Genomic DNA, 27,144 nt, shown 5'->3' with positions numbered 1-27,144 from the left:
TGTATATGTTGGGTTTGATTCCAGTCTGGGCTGCCATCTTTGTGTCATGGGGTACATGTTCTCCTTGTGCATGGGGTCTTACTGCTGATATTCCACTCTCCTCCCACGGTCCAATACCATTTTGTCTTGGAATGTAAGAATGTTTACGAATGAGAGAAGGCCATTCACCTCTCCTAGGCAGTTTAGTATCTAACTGATCTAATTAGCCATCTGTTGTTTCTTGAAGAAAACCAGGCCACCAACTTCAACAACATGACTAGAGAGTATGTTCTGTACTCCTGCCATCCACTCCTCTGGGTAAAGAAGTATCTATCTCCTGGTATTGCTTTTAAATGCACTTCCACATAGTTTTCACTTGAGTTCCCTATTCCAGGTTTCACAGATTATTCTAAAACAGATCATTGGGTTGATTTTGTCAGTGCTTTGGAGCAATATGAATATTTGTGTCAGGTCCCCTCATAGTTAATTTACCTCTATATAACATCCCCGGTATGTGGTGTGAGTGAGTGTAGCCTACAGTATACTGGCATCCCATCTGGGTTGTAGTCCCACCATCTGCCTTATGCCTGCCACATCGAACTCCAGCTCATTGTGACACTAAGAATAAAGTTGTTACTGAAAATGGATTATTGCATTCCTTATCTTACACTACAGCGCGCACAGTAACTTAAAAAGCTTGCAATATGCTACAGTATTAGCAACACATTATTTAAAAGGAGAAACTATTCAAATTCTGCAATGTTTTCGTATGTACCGGTAGTATGGGAATTTTCATAGTGCAGGAAATGATTTAAAAAATCCAATAAACAGAAGACAACGTAAATAAAGTGTACTGTATAAGCACCTGAGTCAGCAGCACTGCAGAGTAGTACAACAGGCAGTAGACAGGAGTTGGTGGAAGAGTGCGGAATGCGCAAGTACAGTCTCAAAAGCTGAGTTTTGTGGACACGCCAGAATGCCAGAAAATGGAGAGGGACAGGACAGTCCTGATGATCATGGGTAGTTGGTTCTACCACAGGGGATGAGACGGAGAGGTCCTGAAAAACTGAAGACCAAGGGAAAGGCACAGTCGGCAGAGGTGATAATAAAGAGAGCTGCAGAACAGGATGAGAAGTGTACGAGAAGCAGGAATGTGAAGTCGATGGGGCAGGGGCGGACGAGTGTATCACCCCTGGTCCTGGGGGTTTCCTGGATCAGCAGTTTCTCAAACAGAAACTGAGAGAGTGTCCCTGGGAAAAAATGTGCTGAGACAGAGAGAGGAGAATTTTAAGGGTAACAAGAATCTTGCTGATGGAGTAAAAAACTAAAGAAATTATAGCACAGACAGAATCATGGGCATAAGGCATAAACAGTAACATTTATTGTTCTATTAAAAGTGTAAAGGATTTACTTTTGTGTTATAGACCCCTCGTGGGTACATGTAACTTTAAGTTCCTTATTGATAATTCTAATTATCTTAATTATTTTGGTAAAACATCTCAACTAACCCTTTCTGCACACAAAAGCTTCAGCGTCCACTATTACATCAAGAAGCAATAAAACTATAAAATAGTATAGCACTCTAAAGCAGTAAAGGCTCTCATCTCGTATGAAGCAAATTATTTCCACCAGACCTAATGACATCAATTGAACTCTTCTCCAAGTGGGAAAATATAGCATGTGAGGAACTGGACCTAGATATTCAAGCACATCACATGAAAATCTTAACAACTACACAAAGTGCTCCCACACCTAATAAACATGCAGAAGCTTCAACAATTGGAGTACACTGATGGAAAAACCCAAATACAAACTAGTTTAGTCCTCTAGCCTGATAAAGTATTTCAATTGTGATTACATTCACATTTTCGATAATAGCCAGGAAAGTACCCTTTTATACAGGTGGTCTTAGAATTTAGGTATTCTGCTTCATTCATTTAAAAAACTTACACGTACTTTGGTAGATATATTTGATATGTTCTAAAAGTAAAAAAAAAAACCCAGAAAATTCCAGCATTTGACTAGATAATTGACAGTGAATTTTGTAGCTGTTCAACTTTATAAAGCTCTGGTGGCCATCCTGGACTGTCTGTGGGTTTTCTAGGTTTGCTGACAGAACAGCCCCCTAGGACCATAATTGAAGAACGCTGTCATAATGCACGGTTGACCAGCTTTGGTCTTAAAGACTGGCAGTTTATCGCATGAAGCACAATATCTAAATCACCACTATCAGGGATCTGCAACTTCTTCGTACGTTTTAGAAATCAATATACCTTTCCTGATGCAGCAAATAATACTTAAAAGCAGCGGCGAAATGCTGCATATGATTTTTTTTTCAGCTACGAATGTCTTTAAATATACAGTATGTATGATTATTCACACTGTCATTTTCAGTGCTTCCCTGGTAGGGAACAAAATAAACCACAGTGGCTTTAAGTACATTTCTAGTATAAACATTAAACGGACACATTCATGTTGAGAACTGAGAAAATACGGACTCAGGAGTTGTTGTAGCAAAAATACATTTCGGATTCCGTTTTAATTCATGAAAAATAGGAGCGAGCAGGGGGCTTACCGAGGTCTTGTGCTATATAGAATTCCCTTTACGGTGAAATATTCGTACATAAACCCCTCTCATAATGACTATATTACGTATTTGTTCTGTGGCTCGTCATTTACAATAGAGATTTTACAAGATTACAAGATTCTTATGGCAGATCCCTGAAACCAACATAACGTAAATTCAAACATACATGCAAAGCTTCCATCCGTATCTTTTTTCTCTGCACTGTAAAGCATAAACTATCTTAAGGGGTACAATATTTTCATCGTCTGCATTCTGCAACCAAATAGCGAAGCAATAGCAGAGTCTTTATCTTTCTCTGCTTTAAAGGGGAATACGAAGACGTTTTAAAAGTACATTTCTGTCGATTCCAGATTATTATACAGCTTTCGTTTTACGTGTAAGTGAATGTGTTAAGGACGTGGGCGAATGTGTGAAAAACAGACCAACCTACAGCAAACGTCACACCGCTACGGGGAGGATCCAATTTCTCTGCCTTCACTGGTCCTACTGAGCTACGCAGCATCAGCGCTACAAGCGTTTCAAGTTAGAGGATAGCACTGGATTTTCGCTCCCTTGTACACCAAAGAACATGTTTCAGAATCGAGTTAGTAAGTAGCGAGAGAGAACCGTCTTTCCGAAATATTTTATTGTACTATTCAGAATGTTATTACTTTTCAATACTATATAGTTTGCATTGGATAGGATTATATGCGATCGTACGCTGATTGTTTAAAGTGACTCCAAATCGTGCTTTTCTATGCACAACTTTCTTTTTCGCATTAAAAAAACGGCTTTTGTTTTTTTTTTAAATGTTCATTAACTTAATAGTGTGGCTTGCCTTACATCGTCAGTATGGACTTTTCGGAGGTAGAAAGTTTTCTGGACAAACATCCAGAGTTATTTGAAGATTACCTGAATAGGAAAGGGAAACCAAGCATGGTGGAAAAATGGCTCAAAAATCACCAGGTGAATAAATCTCCAGGGAATCCGAGCCCAGATGGTGATAAAACTAGTAGCAGTAAAGACTGTTGGGTGAACAAGGCTGGTGATGGCTTGCACAGACGTGCGTCGCAGAAGGAGCTGAGGAAAAGTTTTGCAAGATCCAAGGCTATTAATGCCAACAGGACATATGATGAACATGTAAACTCTAGAGCGCAGGAACCCCTAACAAGCATGAGACGGAGAGCTCTCTTGAGAAAAGCCAGCTCCCTGCCACCAACTACCGCTCACATTTTGAGCGCTCTTCTGGAATCCCGAGTTAACATACCCCAATACCCTTCAACGGCTATTGACTACAAGTACTACCTTAAGCAGCATAACGAAAGGGAGTTCTTTCTTGAATTGGTTAAAGACATTTCAAACGACTTGGATCTAACTAACCTCTGCTACAAGATTCTCGTTTATGTCTGCATCATGGTAGATGCAGACCGCTGCTCCTTGTTTTTAGTCGAAGGCACCGCTAACAAGAAGACTCTTGTGTCCAAATTCTTTGATGTTCATGCGGGAACCACAGTGTTACCTTCTTCAAGTATGGAGAACTCAAATGAAGTACAAGTGCCGTGGGGAAAGGGTATAATTGGATATGTTGCTGAACATGGGGAGACTGTTAATATCCCTGATGCCTATCAGGTATGTTTGGTTATATAACATTTTGCGCATTAATACAGTAGTAGTGGGACATATTTTTTCATTTCCAGGTAGTCTAGACGTTGAATAATAATAATAATGATAATAATAATAATAATTGTGAATAGTACAGTGGAGTGTACAGAATGTAAGAACACATAAAGATGTCCTCACAAGTAAAAAGAAGTGTTTAATACTCTATACAGTCCATCGTTTACGGTTTTTCTGCCCGTGTGAAACAATTTTCTCAATCAAGACGAGCAGCTGTGGACATAACGCGAAAATGGTAAGCGTGTGCGGTTTCGGTGTTGACCAAAACCAGGTTTCTGTCTTGCAGAAGAAAAATGCAAGAAAAAAACCCTGTGATGACGCAAACAGTCCTGAGACTACAATCAAGGACATATGAAAGCGTTTCACGTGCCATTAACTTGGTGATGCACGCGGATATCAAATACACTTTACTAATAAAATTATACCTGCGTACGACAGCTGTAAAATAATGGTTTAATAACAATCTGAACTCTGTAGTTTGCTTTGTATGATTATTCATTATAGAATTTCTAATCCATTTTTATCTACTTTATATGGATGCACATTTGTAAAACAGTTATCTTAAAATGTTACTTTGTAAAAGCTCCAGGATACAATAACAGTATTGCACTCACGCTATGCAACGCATTATTACACAAACAATCGTCCAGAGACAAGCAACAGATGTTCTTTTCAAAAACGTTGAAGTATCAACAACAGAGGATTTTAAAAATTCAAACGAGGCTTAGGGTGCTTTATGAGTGCTTTTTTTAATGACAGTGCAGGTGCAACAGCGGGCATTTAAAATAACAAAAACAAACGTCAGAAATATCTGTCAGCAAAACGACACAACGCACCACGGGTATATTGATAATTAATGGGTTTTAAAAACTGCACTGAGTCTAATGATATTATGCTGAAAGCCACTAGTCTGGGTGATGAAAATAACTTGTCACTGATGTGTATTAATGATACCCAACATTACTTTCCAAAGAATGTTTGATCAAAATAATTTAAGACGAGGAGGAAATACGGCGTAGGAGACAGCATAAAATAGATTTTATCTATCACTGTGCTTAAACAGCCTGAAGGATACTGTTCGGAATTTGACACTAGGTGGCGACTAGAATGTGGCAAACGATTTTTTTAAAGATTAAATATGTAATTGCAGGTCTGCTACTAGACTGTAGTTTCTATGAGGCCACCCCCAAAGTATTTTTAAAGTCACAATAAATCATTAATTCAATAATGTTTTTCCCCATGAAATAACCTTGCAAAATACCATATTTACCCCAGTAATTATTCAATACAGCCTTATTCATATCACCTCTTTACAAGGATCTCAAAAGAGCTTTATATACAGGAGGGGATCCACTTCATCCGATTCACTGAAGTGTAGTACCCACATCGGTGACACCTGTTTTTGCCACAACACAGCAGTTTGGGCTTAGAAGAGAAAAATTGCTGAATTAAATTTAGGGAATCCAGATTGTGCAAGACCAGAGTGGAATTTAGCCAGGAAACTGGGATTAACAGTTTTACTGTCATGTCTGTTGATGGGTGACAACTTTTATAGCACAGTGTTCCCAGTCTCCATACGCTATAGACCACTGCAGAAATTCTGGAACAGTGGGCTAAGTGGCACCTACTTAATGGTCCATCAACTCTGTATCCACAGCTTTATTTCCTTGTAGGTTGCCCATCACATCACATTGAAGCATCCAGAATTTGAGAAGTGAAGTGAAAAGCTGGTGCTCTCAAAATTCCCAGTACATCCTTTTTCCAAACACTTCATCCAAGCATTTGGATGAAGACACAGACACGCATACACTCAGTTTTTGCCAGTCTTTACCAGTCTTGACCCTCTAATAATCCCCATCTATGAATTGGGTTCATCACTCTGTTCAACTTCCTACTGATAGCTGATGTGTGCTGAACATTCTGGAGCACTATGGCTGCTGTCGCATCATCCAGGTGGGGGCTACACATTGGCGGTGGTGGAGTGGAGTCCCCATTACCTGTAACGCATCCAATGTCCAGAAAAGCGCTATATAAGTTTATTATTATTAGGTCTGGTTCCCCTCTGACACTAAATTGAATTAAATTGTTAGAAAATGGATATATTATTATTAATCATAATCACTGTATTATTAAGGTTCCCTAGAATACTGTTTCAGAACTCTTATTTGAAGGTGATGTTTTTTAATATAAAAAGGTGATGCCAACAAATTACCCAAGAAAAAATGAAAATATAGTTGTTGGTTGTTAGTTATTTTATTGTTTTACTTTAAACAGAATTTGTACTGGGTTTTACTGGTTAAAGCTTACTGAGGTGTACAATATGTTTTCCACTACTTGGATTGCATGTCAAGTAAAAAAATATAGTTTTGTTTCATAGTTCAACAGTTTAAAGAATCCTTCAAAATGTTATCTATTTCAGTTTGCTCTTTTTTAGGCCTTAATCATCTGAACTAGTTTTTCATTATCAAGTTTAAAGCAAGTGGTATTAATAATTTCTTTTGTGTTAAAAGAAAAGGAAAAATCGAATTCCGATAATTGTGATCAATTTAATGCAGGGACAGCCTTATAACACTCAACAAAATGTGTCGTATTTAAAGAATATAGTGTTGTAATTAAAATAATGGCACAATTCCAGTGAATCGTGGGAAAAATGTCTCGTGAAAGAGGCTGAGGTAATTAATTATTATAGGGTTGCTTACCATAAGATGCTTTCATCACCTCAATTATTTAAGAAATTGTTTAGACATGATAAAAAAAGGCTTTCCAAAAACTGAAAGAAAGATTAAAAAATGTGACATAACTCTTAACTGCAGTTTAACCTGCATGCTGGTATATTATGTTTTTATTAAGGGAAGCATAGCAAGACTATATAATGTTGGTGATTGCATGTGTGGTTATTTGATCATTTATCAATTTGTAGTAGCAAACATCTGTTATGTTTCCTTGGTTTATTAAGAACATAGTGAAATCAGTGACATGTTTGAGTCCAATAAATGCTAGACAAACATCTTAGTTCAATTAATTTCCATTCATTGCGAAGGTATTGAACTCTGAACTTCACCTGATGCAACTCAGGAAACGTAATCATCACCAAAGGCAACCAATCATTGAGGCACCAAACTAACTGAGGCTCATAATTTTTCCCTAACCACTAGTTATACAAAACTCACAGTTTGGACTATGGGTACTTTCTGTCCTGTTATTGTAGAAGATCAGATTTCATGACTGACAGATCTTTTCTCCCATTCCTTTTAGTATTCTGGAATAGGCGCAGCAAAGTCAATTTGGCCATAGGCCAGTTGTGTAGCACTGGGTATAAACATCAAACAAGAGAAGAGGCAAACCACAGCCAAACTGTCTGGCTACAAAGTGATGCCAGGACATCTTGAAAAGTTTATTGACCAGTAAAGGCGCGGTATCGATCAAGGTTATTTAGGGCCCAATACAGAGTCTTTTGCAGTACAGAAAACATGCAAATGCATTCTTAAAGGGGAAACTTTGAATAAATGCACCGTTAAGCCTGAGCACAGTAAATAATTGCTTGCATTTTTATGGTTGGTTTTTATAGTACATTGTCTGTTTTTTTACTGTCGTAGAAATGAAAGGTTTTAAAGAGAATATAGAGGACATGGGATCAACTGTTGTTGTTCACAACAAAATGCTAAAATTAATCTGTAATTAATTTTATCCCACGTATTTACAAAGAGATTTTTATTTCACACTGAAATCCCACTTTAAACGTATATGTTATTTCTGAAAAGTGTTTTGTTATTCTTATCCTGCTCTTCCATGCTTCATAGGACCACCGCTTCAGTGATGAAATTGATAAACTGACGGGATACAAGACTAAGTCTCTGCTGTGCATGCCCATTAGGAACAGTGATGGGGCGATCATTGGAGTTGCTCAGGCTATAAACAAAAATCCAGGTGGTGGTCTTTTCACTGAAGATGATGAAAAGGTAAGAGTACCATAACTGTGTACAGATACAGTAGATAAACAAATGTAATCATACAGGAAAATAAAAGGTTAATTTCCGGTTCTGTGGTTAAAGACTGTGAGATTTAGGTATGTTCTGTATTTTTGTGTAACTATTTTATATTTTTTACAATGCTTGAAGTTGTTATGCAAGCCTACCTGAGACATTTTACCATAGCAAGTTAGTAAAATGATATAGTTGCAAATATTCCATCATATATACTTTCAGAGAATACAGCTCAGAAAATATATGTTCTGCACTTACAGTTGTACTTGAAAACTGAAGATAATAGCCTGGAAAATTGAGTGCTTGTGTGGGATTGGGGTGGAGAAATTTGCACACTCCTCTGAATTTCAGTGATTTATACATACTAAAGTGTAACAAGCAGGAACATCCATTTCACAATGGCTCTGATCTGATTTTGAATGCAATATATAATTTTATCTGGTACTTTCTGCAACATGGCACAGTCCCAGAGACTTTCTCCCACACCACATTATGCTGTAAGGATATGTATGCTGAGGGTCATCAAAAGTACAACAAATTCTATTTATTCCAATACTCATTCATTGTGTTTTTGATGGCAGCCAGTATTTTATCCAGCCCAACATTTATTGCATTGTCCTTCAAATGGAGGGTGTTCACATATTAGCGCAGCAGACACACTTTAAATTACAGAATGTTTTATTTGCAGTTTACACTATTTACAAACCGTAAGTAAATGGCAAAGATGGGGTTGTTTTTGAACACTGCATCATTTCATATCACGTTTGTGAAATTATATTTGAATGCTTCATAACTAGAGAGAATCAAAACCCGTTTATCACAAGTTTTTTTTAAAAAACAAAGGTTTTGGTAAATACAGGACAGGGATTTTTTAAAATAAAATCCAATCCAAAACCATATTTCTTTCACTTACTTTGCTGAAGTCTTATTGTCAGGCTGAACTATTGTCATGAACTTCCTGTTGTTCATATAAACTACTACTGTTCATCACTCTTAAAAAGTGGAAAGATGTATTTGATAAGGTTATGAAATAAAATGGTTATCAAGTGCTGGCTAGAAAAATTTCACTTCAGTTTATTTGAGTTCACCACTGTAAAAATGTTGTATTATGTGACCATTACTAACATAAGAACACCATGTAAACCTTTTTCTTATTACTTTTCTCCTTAAGCCCAATGTTCAATGTGATTGTTGAGACCTGTGATAAAATAATCGTTGACTTTGTATTAAGGAGGCACCACAGTGTGCTGTTGCATTGATCTGATACAGACTACACCTCAGCTTTTTTAAGATTAACAGTGCTGTTACTGTATTTCTTGAAGCAGGATAGATTAAAGTGACTGATATTTCAAGATATATTTGTGGGAGTCATTGACCATTTTGTGCTTTTAAAAGCAGGTATTTGGAGTAATTCATGGAATGCAATTATGTACGGTAGACATTCCAATTTCTGTACATGAAAACAAATCATTATTCTATCATTTTCTTTTTATAAATGTTATATTTAATAATAACCTTTTGCCCTTGCTGGGTTTTCATGTACTATATGTACATGTACTATAGATATGTACTATAGATATAGATAAACCTATATTTATTAACAGGCTTTTATCAACCCTGTACTTAGTAGGTTATTCAATTATTTCTATTTCATAAAATAGAAAGAACACACAAGACACTTATGTGGTATTGAGTTGTCATTTAAAATATGTACCAGTGATTCCTACAAATCAACGGTATATAGATAAATTCCCTTTTAAAAGAGTTTTTAAACTTGAAACATACACTTCACTTTATACACTTCATACACTTTATAAATTAGCATAAGATTCTGGCTGGTTTGCTAATTTTCTGTGAATGGCAGTTGGGTATAGTCATAGTGTCATTTTGCAGCTTTCCTAAGACATTTTGTGTTATCTGTGTAGTAGTGACTTTTTCAAGTTTGGTAAACAAGACAACTGACTATTATTAAGGAGAACTGACCTGATCATGCATTCATTAAAATGACACAAAATTGTCTCTCATTAAACTTCACGGATTGAATTGATTGATTGAACTGTTACTTTTGTTAATATCTGAAAATGTATTTTGTTTTATTATAAATTTCTGATTTGGGAAAATCAAAGCAGAGGCATAAAACGTATCACCCATTTAAAGACCATCATTCAGATATTTGTCAGTATAACTGCAGTTCTATATGATGACATATATGTCTTCTTTAAAAGAATTTACAGCATAAAAAATTGCTAGTAACCCATAGTTTATTATAGGAGAACTGTTTTTACTACCCACAGTATTTTGTAATCCTTACTGTAGCAGTCACTTTTAAATACCTTAAACTGCATGGGAAGGTTTCACAAATTATTTGGAATAAACTGATCTTCTCCTGAAATCCTTGTTTGGTGTCTGCAGATCAAGCTTTAAAAGGCTGAAAATTAATTTAGTAATTTTCAGCAAATTAGAGTTAAGTAAATATGTATTAAATAGATCAAATAGAGGTTATTTTTCTTCATCTTTTACCTTCATGACTGCAAACCCCACATTTAAAATGTGGGGTTCTTAAAAAGATAATAATGATAATAATTGTCAATGTTAATGACCTCTGGTTTTTCCTTTAAAATGAAACATATAACTAATTATTTCTTATTCTGTGTTGATTTCCTATTTCAATTCATATTTCATACCATATTTAAGCTTATTACATAGGAAATATTAAGGAAAAGAAAATTAGCACAATACCATGACCGGTTGTCTACTGTCCACAAGAGGATTGTGCTACTTTAAAACCATGTCCTCTACTTTAGCTTTTAAAAGTTAAAGATATTAAACATTTTAAAGGGGAACTTCAAAACTATTTTTATATTTCAGGGTTAGACAGAATCAGCATGGATGAGTGCATTTAATAAAAATGTAGGCAGAACTTATAATACTGCCAGTTTACATCACAAAATAGATTAAATTTCCATGCGCAGTTCCATGTTCTGCGATTCAGAACGAGGCAACAAAACCTCTGGTCACATGAAGAGACCCTATTACATTGTACACAAGCAGGCTTGTGAATACATCTGTTTTATTCCATAGAAATGTTGCTCTTGACTTTGAGATGCTTTTGCCAAGAAATACTACTAACTTGTTAACTCTTGTTAACTCACGTTTGAACCTTTCTGCAGTGAAATGTCTGCTGCACAACCTGTACTGTACTTCTTCACTCGGACATCACGTGACATTAGCCATTACAGTGACTAGTGAGCAGGAAAGGCCGCGTCACATCACAAATCGTGGCAACTCACACTCTCACCTGTGGGGTTTGCGACAACATGGCAGCTTATAGTACTTTCACAAAGTTCTAGACTTTGTGCTTCGTTTCAAATGTAAGACTTTGTTATTATAATATTTTGTTATTGGGATTTAATAACCAGTCTGAGAAACTGGGACTACAGTTCCCCTTTTAGGTCCAGTTTTCTGTGAAATTTTAAGCAAATAGAGTGCACATTTAATCAGAAAGAAAATCAGAGGACATTTACCATAAATAAGAGAGTAAATGAGTACATAAGAGAAAATGAGTAAATCAGAACAGAAATAGCCTCAAATACACTTCTAAACCTTTTTCCACCAAGACAATTTTAAATTTTTATACTCTGTGCTGCAAAGATAAGTGAATTAGAACAATGAGAACCTTTGAAATACATTTAAAATGCTTGAATGGCAATATTCAAAAAAGGTGGATGAAAATATTGCAGTTTCATTATTTCCACTAAAATTAATTTGGTGGAAAGATATTATACAGTATATCTTCAGAGAGGCACAACCTTCTTGCTTAGAGTTTATTGTCTGATACAGGCAGTTCTTTTCGCAAAAGCCAATAAAGCTTATTTAAAATACTGCCAGGGTCTCACATCAAACTGACACAGTTTGCATTACGAGTAAGAAGCAGCTGACCTCTGCTTTTCTTGTGTAAAGACTTATGTTCTAATTATTTATTAATTGTGATGTAGGCATTATTAGCAATGAGGGCTAGTATTTATTACTCAATAAAGAAGGAGCTGAGCAGGACAGATAGGGTTCCACTGCCTTAAAGTGCTGTGTTGTCCCCAGGGTCTGGAAAAAAGCATCAGAGATCAGCGCATTTTAGATTCTCCTTGTCTCTCTTCCCACACTTTCTGAATTTCCACTGCTTACACAGGGGTTTCTTGTGCCCAGGAGCTGTTGTCAGAGTGTCTGATTGCATTTTTTATGTTTCTGATTGCCAACTTAATCTGTATCCACGAGGACTGGGAAATCAAAGAATTGTCTTTATGTGAAGAGGGGGCAAATTCTATCCTGACAGTATAGCTTAGGCTTCCATGCTTTAGCTTTGTTCTAAATATATGATCCAATCCGTGAGAATCTTATGGTACGGTTGTCGTCTTGGTCGCCTGTTTCTATGACAGGAAGAATGGGGGTGGGTTCCTATGTCAAGGCCATGAGAACCACATGTGCTTGAAGCTTACATTCTCATTGTGTCTTCTTAAAGGCCAATTTATTCCACAAGCGTTATGCACCCATGAAAAGACCTCTCAGCACAAATAATTACTGTTTTTATTTACAAATGCCACTGTCTGCTGTGTTCATATCATATTTAATTTACTTTTAAAGGCTTCTTTGGCTTCCGGAATGTTCAGATTTGCACCTCAGGGCAGCCAGGTCAAGGATGAAAAAAAAACAAGAGGCTGTGTGGCTGACAGATATCTAAAAACAACTGAGAAAAACATAGTCTGTTAATGACAGTGTATTGTACTTTGATGCTGTTGATATTAGTGGTGAGTGCAAAAGGACCTAGGATGCAGGATGCCCTAGAATTACTTCAAATTGCCTAATAGAAATTTAACACCTTGCTTAATGTACAGCTCGAGTTCCCATCAGTTTGCACAATATTATGGAAGAGAAATGTGATTTTATTTTCTGAGTTTAAGAGAGCTCTTAGATTGTAATTACATGTTTATGGAAAGTAATTGCTTTGAAAACAGAACCAATTGACGTATGCAGACACCTTAGCGATCATCTGCATCTAAAATGTACAAAATGAAAAACAACATAGAAAATAATCAACTAGGTTTTATTTTTTAAATAAACAACATTCATCACAATACGGTATGCTGTGCTTTATAAAGGAGGAGTTTGTACAGATCAGCTTATTTCTAGTAGCATGTTCTGTTGAATATGCACTACAAGATCTTGCTGTTGTTTTTATCTGATATGGTAATCTTCTGTTCCAGAACAACATAGCTTCTAAACTGGTTCTCAGAGCTTATTGGGAGAAAATACAGTTTGAAAGTATCATATACATGTATGAGTTTTACAGACTCTAATTGGTAATGCCCTAGTGACCTGACAAGACATGATCATACATGCACTTACTATGGGGATGGCAAGAGCATAAATAATAAACGTAGTTCATGTTCCCCCTGTTGTAGACTCACTGAGGAATTCAGATGTATTCTGCCTTGTGTGAACATAATATGCTGTGCTTAATTTCTGAATGTTTGAGGACAGGCATCCTCTGCAGAAATGTAATTTATAACTCTGTTGGTTGGATATGGATATTTAAAAACACATGCAGTATAAGCCTGCTTTTGTGGAGTATCCTCTTCAGGAGAAACCAAGTATGATGTATCTCCCAAGCAGGGGGATCCCAGTTTAAGTCACAACTGGAGATGATCATTAATTGCCTGCTTTAACTCTTTACAACACAGCAACTTTCCAAATCAGTAGACTTCTAATTTACATCCCTCACTCACTTTGTATTGGTAAAAATACAAAAATACAAAATACAAAAAATACAAAAATAAAACTAACAATTGAGACAATTTCAGAGAATCATCATATAAACAACAAGTAACAAATGAAACAACATGGGAGCATGAATTGCACAGAATGCTTCTGCACTGTTATACAATTCCAGCCTAGGTTAAAAATCAGCCTTTGTTCAAAACGTCTTAACCTGACAATTTTGTGAGGTGAACAGAAACTGTTTAAATATTACTTCACTGCCATTGGTACTTGGTACATTTGTCGGTATGGACAATGACTTCATTTTCTGGACTTCAATCAATAAGGATTAACATATCTGTTTGTTTTTTTTTGCCTCAGGTTCTAAATTATGACTTGGAAACCAAGGCCCATGAGACCATATGGATAGATTAAATTCCAATGCTCGTATATTCGTTTTCGTAGTATTTGCTTCACAACAAGGGCCTAGCAACGCTTAAAAATTCCCCTTTGTGAGTGTGTGTGTTAGTGTCTGTCCAGGATGTATCCTGTCTTGTGCCTATTATTGATGGGATAGGTTCCAGCTCTCCTGCGTTGTGTTGGATAAAGTGGTTAGAAAATGGGTGGAATGATGGCAGTTTTTTCCCCATTATCTTAGACACTTATTTTATTCACCCCTCAAACTGTGGGGAATCTTGAATTTGAGGTCTGAAGAAGCATAGTAACTGATTGGTCTTATTTGAATGACTAATTAGTTCATTAAGCTATGGTTCTGTATCACATTCATAGCATGACTTGTGTGTGCAACTTGATTTTTGAAAATACAGTGCACCCTGAAAGGTAATAATAACAATAGCAACAACTCTCCATTAAAATGGCAGAAATACCCATCAATATTGTTCATGTTTTAGCTGTGGCTCGTTAGGCAATTGATATTATTGTTTGTATTCATAAACATATTTCTATAAAAGGAACATGATTACACTCTCAGTTCCTGCATCTCTCTATTAAAGCAAATATGCTAGAAACATGGTTTGATTGCCTCATAAAATCACAGATTCTGTACTTGTGTAGAAATCTATCCAATCTTTTGCTTAATGTATCAGAGTTCAAAACAGACTACAGTATGTGATAGCTACAGTTATCAAACAAGACATAGGAGCCTGCATGGGTTGCTTTGAATGAACATAATGGAGAGAACTCTGGGTAGGGAATCGACTACTAACACTGATCATTCTGACAGAGCCTGCTGATGTGTAATGAGGCATTATTTTGCACAGTAACCTATTTAATTCCACATAATGTACTGAGGAAATATAATGAGCTGCGATGAGCTACACATACTATTGGCAGTGTAGATGCAAGCAGTTGTGCACTGATGTGATTTTAAAAAGATTCAGATTTATGGAACAGTTTTCCAGAGGCTTTCAGCTTTTCAAAGACAATTTCCACATTTTATGTTTAGCTGTGAATTTTGTTACGTACTAAAAGCAATACAATTCAACAATTGTTTGGTAAGCAGAAATTAAATGGAGTTTAAATCCTACTGAAGGTTTTTATTTCAGTGTACTGTAGCTTTTGACAGTATTAACAAACCAGAAAATAAGTGGCCTGTTGTAATGTTTTGAGACTTTTACTATGCACATAAAAGCTGAGATTCTTCATGCTATGCTTCTACTGTGCACTCATTAACACTGTCGGGGAGGGTACCTTTAAAATAGTCATTGTTCTGCATTACAGTTTGAGAAATGCAATTTAAATATTACAGAACAAATTTATTGCTTAATGATTTTTCCAGACACTAACACTGCTGCAAATGTTAGAACCTTCCATCCATTTTCTGACCTCTTTATCCAATACAGAGTCACAGGGGGGGCCAGAGACTATCCCAGCATGCAACTGGTGCAAACCTAGTACACCCTGGATAGGATGGCAGTCTACCTCAGGGCAAACACAGACAAAGACACACACACACACACACACACAACAGGACTGATTTTCCCAGAAGCCAATTAGCCTGCTAGTATTTCTTTGGACCGTGGGAGGAAGGAAACTGCAGCACCCATGAGGAAACCCACGCAAACACAGAGATAACATACAGTATAACCTAAATACAGATAGGTGTTGAACCCAGGGCCACAGTGCTGAGAGGCTGCATTGCTAAACACTGCACCACCAGCCACTTGCAAATGCTAGAGTTTCCTGTTCAAATGAAAAACTTAAGGTAGGCTTCATAAGGAGGGAGGGAGGCGATGAAATGTAACTTTTTGAAGTTGGAAATAGTAGCAATGGGGCATCACAGTGGTGCAGTGGTTAACTTGCAGCACTGAGTCTCTGGGTTCCCTACGTTGTACCCATTGCTTGCTTGGATAGGCCCTGACTCCCCTGCAACTCTGAATTGGAATTGGAAGAAGTGATTAGATGGATGGAGGAATAAGCAGCCATATCACCCTGCAACTGGCAACCCACTGAAGCTAAGTAGGTGTGAGCCTGGTCAGTACCTGGATGGGAGACCTCCTGGGAAAAACTAAGGTTGCTGCTGGAAGAGGTATTAGTGGGGCCAGCAGGGGGCGCTCACCCTGTGGTCCACGTGGGTCCTAATGCCCCAGTATAGTGATGGGGACACTATACTGTAAACTGTAAACTATACTGTAAACAGGTGCCGTCCTTCAGATGAGACGTAAAACCCAGGTCCTGACTCTCTTTGGTCATTAAAAATCCCAGGGTGTTTCTCGAAAAGAGTAGGGTTGTAACCCCGGCGTCCTGGCCAAATTTCCCATTGGCCCTTACCAATCATGGCCTCCTAATAATCCCCAATCTATGAATTGGCTTCATTACTCTCTGTTCTCCTCCCCACTAATAGCTGATGTGTGGTGAGCGTTCTGGTGCACTATGGCTGCCGTCGCATCATCCAGGTGGATGCTGCACATTGGTGGTGGTGGAGGGGAGACCCCATTACCTGTAAAGCGCTTTGAGGCTTTGAGTAGAGTGTCCAGAAAAGCTTATTATTATTAATAATAAGCACAATGCACTCATTTAAGAATTGTTTACAACCACAATGTTTTTGAAGAATTCATTAGATGGTTTCTCTGTTTTGTCCGTTTTTGTTTGTTTTGTGCTTCCCATGTATTTTTCCTTGTGGCCCAGACAGCTGCTTCTTCCATTTTGTCAAATCCTTATCAGCCTGATTAGAAAAAGTGTTTCAAGACTTCCAGCTCTTATCATTAGGACATGGTCCATGGTAACAATTCAAACGTTTTAAGCTTCAGCAAGGAAAAAATGGCCTTTTGCTAAGGCACTTTTGGTTGTCAGCCATAACATCAGCAACAAATTATTATTCTAATAGCTGCTTTCCCAATAATAAAAGATGGCATTTCAGTCAGGCATCTACAGAGCACAATAAAAAGACTTGGATAATAATAAAAATGAGTGTCTAGATAGTGATTCAGTGTAAAACATTACTAGTTGAGTATCATACTTCTGGAAATGAATCTTACGCAAGAGCTTAAAGGGCCCCAGTGTTCTATAGTTGTTTTTTTTAGTTTTGTCTGGCAAGTGCAGAAGCACAGAAGACACATAGAGAAGGTATACACAGGAAGTCACTAGATTTGAGTTACTAGTGAGGCATACGTGAGACTGGAATAGAGTCTCCATTAGAACAAATACACAAGAAAAATGGGTTTCTAAAGTAAGAGCAAGAGCAGGTGCCATGTAGATATTTGGAGACTGAAATATATATAAATTCCTAATTATATACTAAAAGGCATTAAAAATTCAATAAATTAGAATTGGACCCAGTAGCATTCATTTTGTTTTTAATGCCCCTCTGTATATGAAGTAAAGAACAAAGGTAATATGCATCATGTGGATAATTCATATGTACTTTTGCTTTTATTTAAAAATATTTCTTAATATTTGACCATAGGTGAAAGTCACAATATTTGTTGTTCATAGGTTTATGAAAATATTAATTAATCTGTTAACACAGTGAGTTAGGTGCATTGTAAGTGGCGTTGTGGGATACTAGGATCCACATAGCTTAATGCTGAAAATATTTTAATGTAAAAAATGTTCTCATTATTGCCTGGTTTTCATATGGTTTTCATTTCCATTGGTATTAATGTAGAATTGGTGTAAGTTCCCAGCAATACTAGGTGTTAAACTAATTGATTCACTAATAAATGTATAATGTTTTAGACAGAAAAAAAAATGTCTGTCATGCAAAGTAATTCAGGCATTGTGGTGTCAATAACTATCTGCACACACTACAACGTTTCCTTTAATATTTTTTATACAGAATTTATACAGAGTTATACAAGTTATCTCTTTCTTTAGTCATGCATTACAGTACTAAGACAATCATTTAATTTGATATGAAACTCAATATAACATGTCAAAAATAGTCTTTAATTCCAAATTAACAATGACTTTGTTAAAATGTTATCTGAGCTTGAGAACTTTATATGAATTATTTTACAAGAAGCAGATAAAAAGTCTGAACTGGAACACATTTATATTGAATTAATGGACACATTATTCTTCTTTGCCATCAAATGATATTGGCCTTTGAATTGTGTTATGTTGATTCTCAGCAGTATTAAATTGCTTTTTAGCTGTGACTTAATTGTGTAAAAAAAATTCTCATTATCTGAATTCCCAAGAGGTGTGGAATTCACATATTTTGTTTCATTAATGTACATATGGCTACCATATGATATTCAAGTGTTTTGATAGCACAGCATCAAAAAATGATAGCTCATTTTTGCTAAACAAATTAGGAATCTCTTTTATTATAGAAATAATGGAGAATTGAATGTATTAACCTGAACTTGGAATTGCAAGGACATGTATCAACAATCTCTATTGAACTTTATAGAAACGTGTAACTTTCCAGCCATTAAATTAAATTAAATTAAATTCTTCTTTTTTTTTGCTGTAGTTTTATCTGTGGTAACAATACTTAAAATTTTAAAATATCAGCACAGATGAAATGGTATTATTTATAATGGTACTTATTACATTATATAACCATACCCGATGACCCTTTCTTCCAAACTCTGTCTTTTTCCTGCAATTCAGCTCTGTACAAGACCCAGCCAGGATATTGCTATATGAAGTTATATTCAGAACAAAATTCCTTTTATATATTTTGCAAATGAGAAAGTCACATTCTGTGTAGTCATCAGTTCTGCATCTAAGAAGTATTTAGGATGAAATTATAAAGTTAATTGATTTGAAGGGGGCAAACAAAGTGAATTTCTATCATGCCAGCCTTCTTGATTGTACAAAAACAAAGAGTTTTCAGTGGCAAGCGGCTGGTGCAGAACAGCCATGCAAGCTACAGCTTGAATTTTGAATATCAGTTAACATTAAATGCAAGATGAGTGGTGCAGTGTTATGGTGGCCAACTTTGTTTCACAGAGCCTTGGAGGCTGTATTTGATTCTGGACTGGAGTGAAGTTATCTATCAAGGGTGTATGTTCTCCCTGTATTTGTGTAGATTCTCTCCGTCTTCTAGTTCTATCTTTCCAAAGATATAGGCTAACAAGTGTTTCTTAATTTTCTGTGTCGCCTGCAATACACTTGCATCCCACCTGCTTTCAAGGATAGGTTCTGCTTTGCTGCAGCCCTTACCATGAGACTTTTTCATGAGAAAGAGCAGGCCTGTGCTTGTGTCTTTTAAGCGGTGATGCATTGTCAAGAGCCGAAGTTCTGATAGCAGCCATTAAGAGAAAATTGCTGTGGATGTCAACAACTTTGCTCTGCTGCATGTCCTTGAATAATACATACATATACTGCAATTAAGTTGATAGATGTGGATATTTACACACAGTTTTGTTTTCCCTGGCACATTTACTCAGTTTCAGTTGTATCTCTTAATTCCCAAACATTTTGGCAGACTTGTAAAGTACCATAATGTTAGAATACCAGGAGCCCGACTTTGTAGGCACGAAATGAGATACAGATTTTGGTGCATTAAAATCTTCCCCGAAAGAAGCGTTCCGTTAATCTTTTCTCTTTTGGCAGCACTGTCATCAGTCACTCCAACCAAGCTCTTTGAATTTGAATCTGAATTAAAAAACTTAGAAAATGCATATGAAATCCTTCTTGGAAATGGGGATCTGGAATTTTGTTCTGGCGTTCTCTTGATGGAAAGTGCAAAAACAGCAAGTGCTCACCTCAGAACTGACCCATACATTGATCAGTCCATCTGGGCCTCTAAGGATCCAGGAAAGTAGAGCTGGGAACTTTGTACTCTAAATTGTTCCTTGTACTATTTAGTTGCAGGGATCCCATTTCAATTTGCATTGCAAAAAGAGCCCTGGAATGTGGTACTTGCCTGTTCATTACGATGACTGTATAAAGTGCTTTGACAAGACAGTTTGAATTAGAATTGCCTCAGACTAGGGTGTAAATGGGGAAATAATATGCATCACTAAATTTAAGTAGATAAATAAATAAACAAATATACAGTAACATAGACACAGGTCCATCATCTGTCTTTTAGGCAATAATTAAAACAGCAGTAAAATGAGTCTCCCTGGCACACATTCTTAAATTTCCATTCCTAGATACTACTTTTCTTGTCAAATGGAGTTGAAGCAATACTGTAATAACCCTTCCATGACAGGTACTAATTATATTTATCTACATAAAGCAGAAATAATGCATAATTTCACTTTGCAGCCAGCTGAGTATTTTTAGAAATATCTCAACAAATACAATAAAATTCAGTAATTCATTATTTGTATTGCGATTCCAGCAAATGTAGAATAATGGAACAACTATTGAACTGAACTTTTACCTTACCAGACAAGAACCTAGTTATGAAAACAAGTCAACAATAATATCAACTTTGGCCTTCTCATCATATTTAAACCTTGTCTGTAATGTGGAGACTCAAGCTTTCAAGAGGCAACAGCATCATGAAGAGAAATTATTCAGATGCTTTTCAACAACCTGAACTGGTTGGTTCATGAGTTAGAAGAAAAAAGACTAATCAAACGTTTAGCAGGGAAATCATCTGGTAATACTCTTTACTTGTCTAGCTAATTTCTTATTAGGCAGCATTAGGCAGCCAGTGACATTAAATTGTATGAAAGCTTTTTATAAATAGATGGAAGAAAAATAGAGATTAGTGAATTGACAATACATTAATGTGCATGTTCATGGGAACATCCTGTAGCTTGTCAGGTACAGTATGTAGAGATTGTCTGAGTGTATGTGTGAGTGTAATAATATGCAATAGAGAGAGAAATCTAAAAACCAACTGATAGAAGATATTCCCATTATGAGAGACATACTGTAAAATGTGGCAGCCAGATATTTTGGAGTGTATTTTGATTTGGTCGTTTTTGATTACAAGTGTTGAATGGGTAAATAAACATCTGTATAACTCCTCTTTACTTTTCTTTTTCACAAAAATGATACAGCTGTGTATGGTACAAACAGAATATGTACAGCACAAATGTGTCTTTTGAAATTGACAAATTGCAAAAATTATCTTGACTAAACCTACTTTTGTTTGTCAGTTAGCATAATTGGCCTACACCACAGATGGTTTATTTGGGGGGTAAATTAGGCCACAATTTTGTTTGTGTGCAGATTTTAATTGCCGGAGTTTGCTGCAAAGAAGGAACTCATTACAAAGGCGCCTCGCAGTAGGAACTGTAACATGTTGTCTTGATGCTGATGCTGTCATTGAGATTAAAGATACTGTGAATACCTTTTTCTGTGGGGAATGAAATATAAAGAAAAAAGGGAATGACATGTTGGTTATATTCAATGTTTAATTTTTGGTGTTATGTAATATAGTTAACTTTCTTGGATTTAGGTCAGTGGTCCTGTTAAAAGCTAACAATGAATTTTAGCTTGTAAAACAAGTGTAAAAACTCTTAATTAATATTTCGATAACATATGTTAGCATTTATGAAGGTAAAAGTAAGTAATATGATTACAATTTAGATATGTCAGAAGTACAGCAAATGCAAAAGATAAATGCAACAAATACACTTTGTGCAATACTAATGTTGAATGTACATTAGTATATGCAGTCAATTATATGCATAACGTTTAGCATTTTATTATTTTGTTTTTATTCTGTCTTCTACATTTGGAAAAATGTAAACTACAGACATCATTTTGTCTTTTAGATATAGTATTCTATGTCTATTGTCTATATCTATTAACAATTGTTATAGTATTCTTTTTTACTCCGTCATTTGCCGAGGATGGGACTAATGTAGGTGGTAGCTGATACTATAATTGTCTGAGTATCAGATTATTAAAATAATAAAGCCCTTTTTTGACTGATAGCTTTTAGTCAAACTTCAGAAAATTCTAACAGTGTTAGAATTTTGTTAGCAAGGCTTTGTATTGACTATGACCCTACTAACAGTTGACTTTAAGCCTCTGGTACCTGACCTGCACATGCTGGTAATTTAAAGTAATTGCCACCTAAATAGTTATGAATTAACTGCTGGTATTTACCACCACTTACTAGTAGAATAAAATGCTACAGTGCTACTTATTCAAGCAACTGCACTGATTTTCCAAAAGCAATGAATGTCTGGGCAGACCAAAAACAATTTTGACATTATTAATCTAATGCGAGGCAAGCAAAATCAGCAGCTATTGCCACCATACTTTACATTTTAAGTGTTTATTGCTTTTTTTGTAGCTTTGCATGCACGATTTGCTCTGCCATAATGTCCATTGCTGGAGAAAGTGCTTTTGCGCTGGAAAAGTCATTTATAAAGAAGAGGTAAGGTGCTTTCTGTTGATTTGTGACTATAGTATTGCAGCATAATTAAAGGTGTTTCAATAAATAACAGGAGTTCACTGGTAAAGCAATTATGATAAATAATAAAACTTAATGTCTTAATGTCCCACCTTAACACCCATGCAATGAACGCAGACTAGTAGAAATCTCTGTTAAACTCCTGGAGACAAGACCTGACTGTCTGCTGTATTTCATTATTGGATGCAAAATATGTGCTAGACAGCAGTGTCTTAAAGGGCTTTAAGAGATGGAATCACTGGGTTACCAGGTCAGGGCTGATAGAGGTTGCCAAGGACACTACAAACACTTTTGGCACTATGCAATTGCCACTATGTAGCCTGGGATTAATATGACGTCTTGACACAGCAGCAGGTGCCATCTTAGCTACCAGCTACCTGCAACTGGTATACCATGTAAAAATGTCACTAAGAGTTGACAAAAGGCATTTCTTACAGTTTTGAACCTCATTGTGGGAAGGGGATGGAAGGTATTTCCGTATCATGTATGCTGATTTAGGGTAAACTATCCACATTATATCTCTGAAAAGCATTCACCGCAGGAACTGACTACTTGGTAAAATCATACACAGCAGTGAGAGGCCTGTCCTGTTGGATATTTGAACATCTGTGAGTTGATAGTGCTTGCAGAGGGCACAGACTCAACCCATTACTTTCAACGGCTGATGGTGGAGGTCCTTGGATATCCTTCATGATATTCACGACATTGAACAACAAATTTGTGATCATTGATCCCTATCTGAAATATGTGAACCACACGGATTTCTCGAATCAGAACTAAGGTTAGCTAAGTTAAGCTTAGCTACAATGGGCTAAGAGATTCACACTCAGGCATATAATGAACACCTGCAAGTCTATAGAGTTACACTAGCTACAGCCAGATCATTGTATATCTCACATACAGTCAGCTTTGGGCCGGGGAATCATAAAGTGCATCATAAATGTACAGCATCCTTGGGTTATTAAAGTTATTCATCCTTCATCCTTCCTGTACAACATCCATATTTGATTCTATGGCAAGACAGGGGTCTGTGGATCCCATGACATCAATATTAACGTACAAAACAATACTATTGCACCCCACCTGTTCAGCCACCAAAGGCAATTTGTTTTCGACAATGTTTTCAGCCATATTTATTGAAAAACACGCATGTACTGTTCCAGTTTTAGCATTTAACATCTATAGACCAAAGGTCTGATTTTTAAGGTCTGATTTGAATCTCATAAAACAAGGTCTCTGCTCTGAATTATTTGCATTCTTCAGTTTAATTTATTCATAGAATGGCTTGCTTAAAAGAACTGGTTCATAATATCTGTTTTTCATCAAAAAAGCCCCCGTAATCTGCCATTTCAGTTTTTAAAATGCCTTGTATACAGTTTTAATGATATCATAAACAGCTCGAGGGTGATGTCCAATGAGATAAATTTTATGAAAAAGAATGGGGCCTCAAAATATCACAGCAGTAGTGTTGATGATGCCAGCTTATTTGTTCTGACACTTCATTCATTTATTGAGATACTTCAGTAATCATCTGTGTTCCTTAATTAGGGAACTCATAACCACAGAGCAGTTGAGATCCAAATATACCCTATCGTCTGATTTATACAGTACCTTTTTACTGTAGATAGGCTCTTGGCACAATGAAATTGGGTGTATGCGTCTTTTTCTTTATTCTTTCTGTTATGCTTTGCAATCCAATGCTGTATATAACTGATTACTTTTCAGTATAGAGGTGTTATTCTTGAAAAAGATCCATCTTTTAAAATTTTTTACCTTGCAGAGATTTAAACAACATACAACCCTGCTACCTCCACCAATACATCACCCTCCATTCCAGTTATTATGGTATAAAAAAATCATTTTATCTGATGAGGTTTGTAGTTTTGAACTGGGCATTCATTCTGGTCTGTTTACTGCATATCAGCAAAGATCTTAGATCAGTAGTCCTTTTATTCATCTAAAATGTAGTTGGAACAATTACAGAAAATACAATAAAGCAGAAAAGAGAAGGCGAAGAGCCAACAGAGGAAACTGGATAATTCATTTCAGTTTGATCTATGAAACAGTTGGAATTATTTATAGGAAAATCAAATAATGAGGAGCATGAGGCATTGTGAAATTTGTCGCAGTATGGATTCCTTTTACATAAATATTTAATATTACATCTGTAATGGGCAATCAGTGTTAAATGCATTTGTAATGCACTATGTACACAGTCAAGAGTTTAGAAGCCCCTCTGTGATGGAAACTAGCAATACAGAGTGAACTCTAGGCTAGAAGAACAGATTTGTTTGTTAAGGTTTATTATCCTTAGTTGGTGAGATATTGACTCGTGTTTGAGTAAATGTATTAACACTGCTTTCTGTACCTTCCTTCCTGTTGTTAATAAAAGTGTCATTGGTTTTGCCCTGAGATAGAGTCCAGAAGTGTAAGGAAGCCTGGTCTTAGCTTACAAGGCACTTCTGTAAATAAGAATGGCACTTGAACAGCAATTCGCATTTCTTTAGTGATTTTATAGCCCATTCTCTAATAGTATGCTAAAAACAGAGAAGTTAATGAACAGAAGTGCATATATTCCACAGTACTGACTGCCACAATACTGCACATCTGTCATTCTCAGTCTCAGTTAGACAATTTCCTTACACATGCAAGATTAAAGACTGGATGTTGAGGTTTATTAGCCTTAGTTGACTCATGTTTCATGTTTCCTGCCATAAAAAAAAACATATTAGAGTTTTCTATCAGCATTTTTGTGATGTCTATATAATCAGAATGTTTAGAAAGATCACTGGAAAATGATCTTTCTAAAGATTATGTAATGTACATTTATAAAAAGGATAACAAAACTGAACCCAGTAACCTATAGACAATTGCGTTTGACTTTACTATTATGAATATAGTTATGGAAACAATTAGGACTGAACTGGAAGATCATCAATATGGTTTACAGAGGATAATCAAGATTAATTCTCAAAATTAAAAATCTCATTTTAAATGTTGATCACCATGTATTTCAAAAGATGTTACTGCTCAGAAATCAACCCAGCCCAGCCCAGACATGAGTGACCATCTAAATTCCCGGGCTCAGCCTGCAGGCTAAAAGAACTGAAACTTTTTAGTCTTTAACATTCAGAGGACCTGAATCAAAATCTTCAAAAGCATTGGAGATGCTGAATAGACTTCTTCAGAATGAACAGTGAAATATAAAACCAAAAGGCTGATAAATTGGGATGGTGTGCTAATAAGTGGAAACTATGTGGAAGCACATTTAAAATTGAGAACAGGAGGCACACCTGTTTTTGTGCAGCTGTTTGTGGAGTTTTAGAACAAGATACCCAGCCCTGTTTTTGAAGCCGGTACCCTGGCTTCTTTTAAGAAAAAGCAGGGCGAAATTCTTTAAACAATTAGTAACTATCACCCAATGGCTGATTTATTTGTCTTAACAGCAACTAAAACAGGACTAGTGTTGCCTTTCTATAATTTCTCCTGATCAGCCTTATACTGTATGGGACAAAGAACTCAAAAAGTTAGATATTAGTCCTGCCAGGGATGTGGTCCAGGAAAAAGTTTTGTTTATCCTCAGATGCTTAATACACCAGCTAGTTCATTTTAAACATGCATGCAGAATGTATACAACACAGAATCAACCACTTTGATAAGAAAGTTCCTGAACACTCTGGCCAGAAAATGCCTCTTTTGGCTTTAGAATGTGGTCCATAATGGTTCCAAGTTGAACCCCATCTGAGACAATTGAGCTTGAATTGAATCTGAGACAACTGACTTTGAATCTGAGGCTTCCTGAACTCATGCTCTGAGGCATTAATTAGGGAACTAACTTGCATTTTCTCCATTCTTGTGCCTTTCTAAATTTAAAGTTTTAATGCACCTTCTAACATACAGCTACTAAGAATAACTAGGAACTTTGGTTTCTTGTTAATTATAATCAATAATGATAGGGAATCAATAATGAAGGAGAAAAATGTTAAATATTCATTTATTTGCAACAATGGTGCAGCTTTTTCCTGAAATATTTAAGATGTGTTAATCGCTTAACAATGCTTAACAGGTACCAAAGTAAATCATTTTTTATTAAACAATGGATCTTGCTTCTGAAACAGGTTTCTACTAATTTTTTCCCTCCATTATATCGTAAAGTACGATTTAGTTATTCATACAGTTGATCTGTGGGAGTTGTTGATCTGTAATCAGACCTTCATTTGGAAACAACAAATATACTGTAGGTTAATTCTGATAATCACAGAGTTTTTTAATCACGAAAGTTGTTTTTTTTAAATCTTGCACCGTCAGTCAGTGTAATATGGGCTGCAGACTCCTTGCATTGGTGAGAGACAGGCTTGCACAAATGTTTGAATTTGAGTTGAAATGACATC

General features: G+C 36.2%; 1 protein-coding gene across 1 annotated transcript in view; it reads left to right on the top strand.

The window, feature by feature from the left end:
* Positions 1-3,085: 3,085 nt before the first annotated feature.
* The window catches only part of pde11a (phosphodiesterase 11a), a 97,581-nt gene continuing 73,522 nt past the window's right edge, over positions 3,086-27,144 (top strand). The window contains exons 1-2 of the mRNA XM_015358865.2: positions 3,086-4,174; positions 8,023-8,181. Coding sequence (XP_015214351.1) covers positions 3,398-4,174; positions 8,023-8,181 — 936 coding nt within the window. The 5' untranslated portion in view covers positions 3,086-3,397. The remainder of the gene's footprint in view (positions 4,175-8,022; positions 8,182-27,144) is intronic.

Source organism: Lepisosteus oculatus, chromosome 12 (genome assembly GCF_040954835.1).
Source record: "Lepisosteus oculatus isolate fLepOcu1 chromosome 12, fLepOcu1.hap2, whole genome shotgun sequence".
In the NCBI taxonomy this organism is placed as follows: Eukaryota; Metazoa; Chordata; class Actinopteri; order Semionotiformes; family Lepisosteidae; genus Lepisosteus; species Lepisosteus oculatus.
This window is presented reverse-complemented; position numbering and strand designations above follow the sequence as displayed.